The sequence below is a fragment of the Oenanthe melanoleuca genome, chromosome 9, assembly GCF_029582105.1.
Source record: "Oenanthe melanoleuca isolate GR-GAL-2019-014 chromosome 9, OMel1.0, whole genome shotgun sequence".
Classification (NCBI taxonomy): domain Eukaryota; kingdom Metazoa; phylum Chordata; class Aves; order Passeriformes; family Muscicapidae; genus Oenanthe; species Oenanthe melanoleuca.
In genome coordinates, this window is record NC_079343.1 from 14,157,715 (window position 1) to 14,166,101 (window position 8,387).

The 8,387-nt window shown below is 49.9% G+C and overlaps 2 protein-coding genes across 7 annotated transcripts in view; one reads left to right on the top strand and one right to left on the bottom strand.

Annotated features, from left to right (window-relative positions):
- Positions 1-2,730, top strand: part of SMC4 (structural maintenance of chromosomes 4) — a 29,498-nt gene extending 26,768 nt beyond the window's left edge. For all 6 annotated transcript variants that reach the window (XM_056498250.1, XM_056498247.1, XM_056498244.1 and 3 more), the window contains 4 exons: positions 396-578; positions 1,103-1,335; positions 1,726-1,909; positions 2,420-2,730. In XM_056498250.1, the coding sequence (XP_056354225.1) occupies positions 396-578; positions 1,103-1,335; positions 1,726-1,909; positions 2,420-2,608 (789 nt within the window). In that variant the 3' untranslated portion in view covers positions 2,609-2,730. The remainder of the gene's footprint in view (positions 1-395; positions 579-1,102; positions 1,336-1,725; positions 1,910-2,419) is intronic.
- A 109-nt stretch (positions 2,731-2,839) lies between these two features.
- On the bottom strand, positions 2,840-5,834 carry TRIM59 (tripartite motif containing 59). The gene is given in 4 exon segments (XM_056498253.1): positions 2,840-4,050; positions 4,052-4,094; positions 4,097-4,340; positions 5,461-5,834. Coding segments are annotated over 3 exon segments (1,203 nt in total). The 5' UTR covers positions 4,338-4,340; positions 5,461-5,834; the 3' UTR covers positions 2,840-3,131.
- Positions 5,835-8,387: the final 2,553 nt, after the last annotated feature.

Below are 8,387 nucleotides of genomic sequence, written 5' to 3' on the forward strand. Positions count from 1 at the left end.
GGTTTGGGTTGGGAGGGACCTTAAAGCTCATGCACATCCACCCTCAGGGACACCTCCCACTGTCCCAGGTTGCTCGAAGCCCTTGGACACTTGCAGGGATCCAGGGGCAGCCACAGCTTCTCTGTGGATCTCACAGGATGAGCTCATCAACATCCCTTTAGAAAACAGGATTTGGGACAAAATTCCTCTTCAGATCACAGCTTATTGCTGTGCAGGAACAGGATAGTAGGATAAAGAGATATTTATACTCTTTCACATCCTATTTTAAAGGGACTAGTGGGAAGAATTTTGGGATGTTTGGAGAGCAGAAGCTTCCCTGTGCTAACCCAGAAAACGCTGATTTTAGACGCAGCCGCAGGTGTTCAGTGTGTCCCCACGCCGTGTTTGCGTTGCAGATCTCCAGGCTGGCCCTGCACGCCATCGAGGGCGAGGCCCCCGCGGAGCTGCGGCAGCTGAGCGAGGCGGAGCTGGAGGCGCTGCAGGAGCCCGACGCGCTCAGCAAGAAGATCGCGCTGCTGGAGGCGGAGCGCCACCAGCTCCGCCCCAACCTGGCCGCCATCGCCGAGTACAGGAAGAAGGTAACGCTGCGGCCCCGGGACGGGCCCGGCCAGCCCTGGGCACCGCAGGAAAACGGGGCCTGCTCCTCCTCCTTCCCCTTGGAAGGCTGGGATTGGCCTGTTCCTTTGCTACCAGCCAAGTGAAAGTTGTTTCTAGAGAGTTTTTTGTTTCCCACACCATCAGTGTCAGCTGACAAGGACTTCCTGGGTGATCTTGAAGGCTTTTCCTACCTAAATAGTTCCATGATTCTCCTGGGAATGTTTATTTAGTAGAATCAAGACTTCATAGCCAAGACAGACACACAATACCTGGATTTTCCCTTCTCCCATCAGTAATACTGAACCGTTCAACAGATGAAGTGTTTTTTTTTTATTTTGGCACAGGTTTTTTGTTTTCCCTCAGCATCGGAGATGGGAGAAGAGAGATAATTTGGGGGTTTTGTTTCAGGGCAAAAGGAATGTTTAAATGGTAGGAAAAGTGGTCTAAACTCTAAAGTGAGGAGGCAGCTGCTCAAGTGCCCTGGGGTTTGTTGTTTTCCCTGCAGGAAGAGCTGTACCTGCAGCACGTGGGAGAACTGGACAACATCACCAGTGAGAGGGACAAATTCAGAGAGGCCTGTGAAGGGCTCAGGAAACAGAGGCTGAATGAATTCATGGCAGGATTTAATGTCATCACCAACAAGCTGAAGGAGAACTACCAGATGCTCACGCTGGGAGGGGATGCTGAGCTGGAGCTTGTGGACAGTCTGGATCCCTTCTCAGAGGGAATCATGTTCAGGTTTTCAAAATACTTCATATTCTATTCATTTTTAATCATCATAGTCCTTTTCTCAATTTTTAAAGTAAATGTTCACTGACCATCAGTGAACCAAGCCAGGCTCAATGAATAGTGACAGCAACCACAACTTTTTAGCTCTCAGAGTCATTTCTTTCTCCTAAAATCAGGTACTGAAGCAGCTGGGAAGCTCTGAACTCATTTCCCAGCACTGGTTAATTGCCAGGTCACTTCATCTGCCCAGGCAGTGACGGCAGTGTTCTGTCAGAAATGCTCCCAGGATAAATCATTGTTCAGTGGCAGTTCAGCTGGGAAAGGCAGCCAGGTGCTGCAGCTCCTGTAGCCAGGCTGAGCTCAGAGTCCCTCACAGCCCCAACTCTTGCTCTCTTCCAGTGTCCGGCCTCCCAAGAAAAGCTGGAAGAAAATCTTCAACCTGTCAGGAGGGGAGAAGACCCTGAGCTCCCTGGCCCTGGTGTTTGCCCTCCACCACTACAAACCCACCCCTCTGTATTTCATGGACGAGATCGACGCCGCCCTCGACTTCAAAAACGTTTCCATCGTGGCATTTTACATCTATGTGAGTCCCCAGGGCCTCACCTGCCTCACATGTTCCTCCTCCTCCAGGAGGGACAGTGGCCACACAGTGAGAGGCAGATTTAAGGTGTGGGGTGCTGGAACACACAGAGACTCCCAAAAGCAGCAGCTCTTGTCAGAATTCACAGTTTCAGCTGTCACTGATGGCTCCATGGATCCTTGGATTTATGCTTCCATGTCTTTGATCTATATCTTAATTAGTGTTAATTAATTTTTTTCATGCTTTTAAAATTTCTGTCCTCATCACCATATTTAATGAAAGCAAACCCCTTACACAGCTCCAGCTCAGGTAATTAAACACAGAATAGGCAGAGTTATTATTAACTGCAGTTTTGGGAACAGGTGGCAAAGATGAGGAGCAGCTACTTCAGATGAGGGAAACACTTGGAGGTTCCCTGCCTGCAGCTGCAGTTTTAAACTTGGCTTTGTTCCACACCAGGACAGAGGGAATTTTGGGAATGCTGGGCACTAACACAAACCATTTCTGTTTCAGGAACAAACCAAGAACGCCCAGTTCATCATCATCTCCCTGAGGAACAACATGTTTGAGATTGCAGACAGATTAATTGGCATTTATAAAACCCAGAACACCACCAAAAGTGTGGCCACCAACCCCAAAGTCCTGGCTGTGAAAGGACTGGAGGAACTTGGCCTCCCTGAGTGCAGTGTAGCCCAAAAATAGGGAGGAGGCAACTTCCAGCCCCATGGCTGCTGTTTCATTTTGTCTGATCTCACTTTGTATTTTTGTAAATTTTGAATAAAGTTTGTAAAGTTATATTAATAAAAATGCAGCTTCAAAAATTCCACTTTTTGAATGTCATGTAAAAATTGAGGAAAGGGAGATGCAAATTGATGATGAAAATAAAGAGTGCATCAGGTTTGCCAGGGGCAGCACCAGAGACACAGACACCAATTGAAGGAATCAGTGTAATTTACTAAAATGCAAAACTGCCAAGAGTTCCAGCAGAAGTTCAGCAATGCACCTGATCTTTGGCAAAGAATTCGAGGAGGGTTTTAAAGGCTGAATTCCACAGCTGTGGATCAAGGCAAATCTCTCTTCACCTTAAGTGGATCAGAACTTTAGTTCAGAGGAAATCCATGCAATACAGAAAAGGAAGGATATAGAAACAGAACAAGTGTAGAGTCTTTGCAGCTTTTAAGTAGAAAATGAAAATAATGCTGGATTGCTGCATTAGGTTTCCAATCTAATCAAAGTCATCAGGAAAAATTCTCCTGCAGAGCTGCAGGGGCAGGGCAGAGGTGTAGCACAGCTCATACACTTTGTCCTGCAGGGAGGTGCAGCAATCCTGGTAAATCTGCAGCAGGAATCTCCAGAGCTGCCCCAGAGGAGCTGGGAGGGCTGCAGATGAGATCTCCTCGTGCCACACCACCACCACCGAGGTCAGGACCAGCAGGACAACGCTGGGCTCGGTGAGAGCAGCCCAGAGTGCAGCTGCTGCTGTGTGCCCTGCAGGCCTTTGCTGAGCCAGCTGCAGCTTTGGAGCAGGGACCTTGTGCAGCTGCCCGAGCTCAGCTGTGGAAATGTCCTGCAGCACCTTCTCCACGCTCGGCTGCACCTCCAGGGGCTCGGGCTCCGGGAGCCGCTTCTCTCTGAGAGCCTGGAGCCGCTGCTGCAGCCCCTGCAGCTTCTCCAGGAAGAGCAGCGGTGACTCCTCCTCCTGCAGCGCTGCGTGCAGCTCCTTTAACTCCTTCTCCTCCAACTTCAGCTTCTCCACCTCCTCCATGAGGGGATCGTACTTCTCGGAAAGGCACCTCTCGACTTCATCCAGCGCGCTCAGCAGAGCCGCTTTTTTCTGCTCCAAGGCATCACCAAGCTCCTTGAAACGCTGCAGCACAGCTTCCCTGTGGCTCTGCAGGGCGCCCTGGCAGCGGGCCTTGTGCTGCTGCAGCCTCTGGGAGCAGGAGAGCACCTGGAAGCAGCGGGATTGATCCCACAGCTGCTCCCGGAGCTGCGCCGAGGCCGCCCGGGCCCTGCCGTAGGCGCTGCGCAGATCATCGATGGGGTGCCCGCGGTGGCGGCCGATGGTGACGCAGCGGCCGCACACGAGCCGCCGCTCCTGCAGGCAGAAAATGTTCCGCGGCTGCCGGGGGTGCTCGCTGCACGGCCCCCACTCCTCCTCCTCCTCCTCCTGCTGCTGCTGCTCCCTGGCTCGCTCCTCCTGCTGCATCCTCTCGATGACGGCTTTGAGCGCCAGGTTGAGCGGCAGCGCCTCGGGCCCGGGCGCGGGCACGGCCACGGGGGCGCGGCAGGTGGGGCAGGAGCCCAGCGGGGGCCGCAGCAGCCGCTGCAGGCACGGAGCGCAGAAGGTGTGAGAGCACGGCAGCAGCCGCGGGTCGCGGAACGTGTCACAGCAGATGGCGCAGCTCAGCTCCTCCTCCAGCCGCTCCATCGCCTAGGGGACACGGACACAGACAGACACACAGACAGACACATTGACAGAGAGACACACAGAGAGACACACAGACAGACACACAGACAGACACACAGACAGACACACAGACAGACACACAGACAGACACAACGGGGATTAATCTCTGCTCACACCCACCCAGTGACCCACGAGCCTCAGCACACCGGGAATTCCCTGCCTCTACACTTGGGGTGGGGCGGGAAATAAACAATGGCAGTGAGCAAAGGAGCGAATTCCAGGCTACACACAGAGCAATCACAGAATCACGGAATCACGGAATTTTGGGTTGGAAACGACATTCACGATCATCAAGTCAACCCAGCCCTAACACCTCAACTAACCCACGGCACCCAGTGCCACATCCAGGCTTTTTTAAACACATCCAGGGGTGGTGACTGCACCACCTCCCTGTGCACACCATCCCAGTACTTTATCACCCTCTCCATGAAAAACTTTTTCCTAATATCCAGCCTGTATCTCCCCTGGCACAGCTTGAGGCTGTGCCCTCTGGTTCTGTCAGTGCTGCCTGGAGAAAGAGACCGACCCCAAATGACCACAGGCACCTTTCAGGTTCACCCAGCCATATCCACACCATCCATCTCCAACCCCTAAAAATCCAGGAACAGCAGCAATCTGCCATGAGACTGGTTACAGTGGGAAACAGTAGCAGAGTGGTAAAAGCCAGAACCAGAATTTCTAAATAACCTCAGAGTTATGGAAATTTTCTCCCACCGGGAGTAACATTTTCAATATGAACAGAAGTACAGAATTTTGTTCTCTCCCCCACTCGTTTCCAATGTTACTTTTGCAACATAAAATACTCATAAATGCATTGAACAGTCACATTTAGAAGCTCTCAAGGCTCTGGCACAGAAAGCCCAACTCGGCAGCCCTCACAGACAACACCACACCTGGAATTACCCCTGGGTTACTTGAATACGAAACTGAAAATAAACTTTCACTATCCTCCCCCCTCTTTCTTTCGATTCCATTGCCAAGACTAACTCTCCATCCCTTGTGACTCCGCCAAAGCTTCTGGCCACGAGCATTCCCTGCTATTTACCGCTCAGTCCGGGCAGCGCAGCCAGAGCGAGGAGCCCACCTGGACACACCTGGAGCTGTCCCTGCAGCTCCGGCAAAAGGGATCCGCGCCCAAACCTTCCGAGTCACAGCGACGGCAACGAGCTGAAACACGAGAAAACACCCCGAGCCCCGCGGTGCCCCTGAGTCCTGCGGAGGAGCTCCGAGCCGCTCCCGGGGCGCTCCGCTCGATGGAGCCGCTCCCGGTGATGGAGCCGCTCCCGGTAATGGAGCCGCTCCCGGTGATTGATGGAGCCGCTCCCGGGGCGCTCCGCTCGATGGAGCCGCTCCCGGTGATTGATGGAGCCGCTCCCGCGGCGATCCGCTCGATGGAGCCGCTCTCAGCCCGTCCCGGCAGCGGCCGCGGCTCTCGAACGCCAATGGCGGGAGCGGGGCGGGAACGGGCGGAGCCGAGAGAGGGGAGGGAAGGAAGGAGGGCAGGGCCGGAGCCGAGGGCCGGAGCCGCAGGAGCGGGAGCAGCTCGGCGGGCAGAGCCCTTCCCTCGGGGCAGGGGAGGGACGGATGGGGGATGGATGGATGGATGGATGGATGGATGGATGGATGGATGGATGGATGGATGGATGGATGGATGGATGGATGGATGATGGATGGATGATGGATGGATGGATGGATGGATGAGCAGCCCAGCCGTGCTTCATCCCCAATGCACATCCAGCATCTCAACCTCATTCCACAGCCTACGTTAAAATTCACCCTGGAGGTGGCAAACGGGAGACACAGAACCCCCTCCCTGCCTCGGAGGCAGCTGCTGACCTCGGAAATTGAAACGATTTCGTTTTTCTCTGAGAGGATTTTCACACCTGCCAGGACACAAGGAAGGGCTGGGTGGGATCTGGGGAAGGAATTCTGCCCTGGGAGGGTGGGCAGCCCCAGAGAAGCACCCAGGGAAGGCTTTTCTCAAATCCCACGTTATTCTGTACTCAGTTACAGCTCACTGAAATTACTTCAGTTGTTATAGAGTGAATTTGAAAGAGCAACTCATTGCATGTTGAAATGTAAATAAATTATAATGCACCATCATTCAAAACTTACCTAAACATGCCTTTAGACTACTGCAGAGAGTATTATACAAATATTCTAGAATTACACTTCAAATAATAAAACCCCACAAGCTTTAACTACAATTTACCCAACACATCACAAATACCTCAAGGGGAAAACTACAGGAGCACAAAATCTACAGGAGCTCCTACTACAGGAGCTTTTGACAATAATTCCCAGTATATTGAGAGTATTGTAGCAGAGACTAAGATCAGATGTTGGGTTTTATCTATTTTCTGTACTGAAATGAAGAATTCAAGGTGAAGCAGCATTTCCTGCCATTCCAGGAATTAAATCTGTGGTTAAATTCATGACCTGTATTGCTGATACTGCCCCTCATCTGCCTTTCCATAAATTACAAAACTTCTGGATTACATTTACCAACACTTAGCATTTAAGATTTCCCAAAATTGGTGTTTTTCTAGTAAGAGCAGCCTTTAGTGCTTTATAGAGGTTTTAAATGGAAAGCATTTTAATGACATTTTAATGACAACTTAAGGAAAACTCTTCTCAGCTTTGGGGCACACCCAACCAGCAGGACAAACACAGGATTTACAATGGACTGACAAACAAAAATGGGAATTTCTGATGGAGATGAAGCCCCCAGGCCCTTTGCTGTGGCACTGCAGCAATTTGAACTTTGCCAATGGTTTCTGTGTCCCCCAGTTTCACTGAGCAGTAGCTCCACTTACCCAGAGTTTGTAAACTTGACACGTTTGCAGCTACCAAGTTTCCTCTCACCAATATTTGATCCAGATGCAGAATTCCTCTAATTGCTTCCAGCCCCAGGAGCAGCTTTCCTGCCAGGAATTTGGTGACACGCAGAGCTGAGGAAACATTTATAGTTAAAAGTGGCAAAAAGTCTCTGAGTTTGAATCTGAAACATCCTGAAGTGACTCTGCCAGGGTTTCATCTGCCTTGGAATCCTTTTAATTTGGTCATTTGCTGACTGTTCTATGCAGAAATTAGCAATTTTTCCAGGCTGTAAAATTTTCCCTGAATTTCCCAAAGCAGAAATTCTCAATTTAACTGGGAATGCCTGGGAAGGAAGAGGGGATGAGATGTGTCCAGGGAATGCTGAAAAGCTTCACAACCACTTTGAGCAGAGAAAGGATCAACTTCTCTCAAGAAATCCCTTTCCACTCAGTTTATTCCTCTTCCCAAATCCTAAAATTCCAAGGTGATTTGGATTTTTTTTGGATTTTTGGTATTTGATTTCTCTCCTTAAAATAAATTCCCACCTGGCACAGCTGATTTGTGGATTAATTTTTGTCCTTTTATATTTTAAATATTTTTCTATTTGCTATCTTAACTCAGATGAAAAGATAATTTTCTATCCCAAATACAGGATATTTTAATATATCTAAAATATAAATATGGATACAACACCCAAAGTCAGTGATCAGTATTCCCAGAATTCCCAAATTATTTCTTGTTTGTATTCCAAGATTCCCAAACAAATCTCCCTTTTCCCAACAATGGAATCAGGGGCATCACCTCAAAATACAAATTTGGGGAAAAAAAAAAAAACTCCTGCAGAGCTGCAGTGGTGCCACCCTGTGGAGGCTGGAATAGTTCAGGTTCCTGGAGTTTGGTAAAGGACAGTCCAGGAGCTGCTGTGAAGCAGGGAAAGAGAATTTCTCTGTTAAAAACCAACCCCAAACCCCCAAATCCACCAAAAAGGGAAAAAGCTGCAACAGCAGCAGCTCATGGAAATTTTCTGGAGTTGTGTTAGACCCAAAAAGGCATTTTTGGCATTAAATACAGAGATTTGATGGTACTTTAATAAAAACCAGAAGTTGCCACAACTACCTGTTCTCCTCTCACCCCAAAAAGAAAGTTTGTAAAACAGCAATTTTTTAGGCAACACCCCTCAAAAAAGACTTT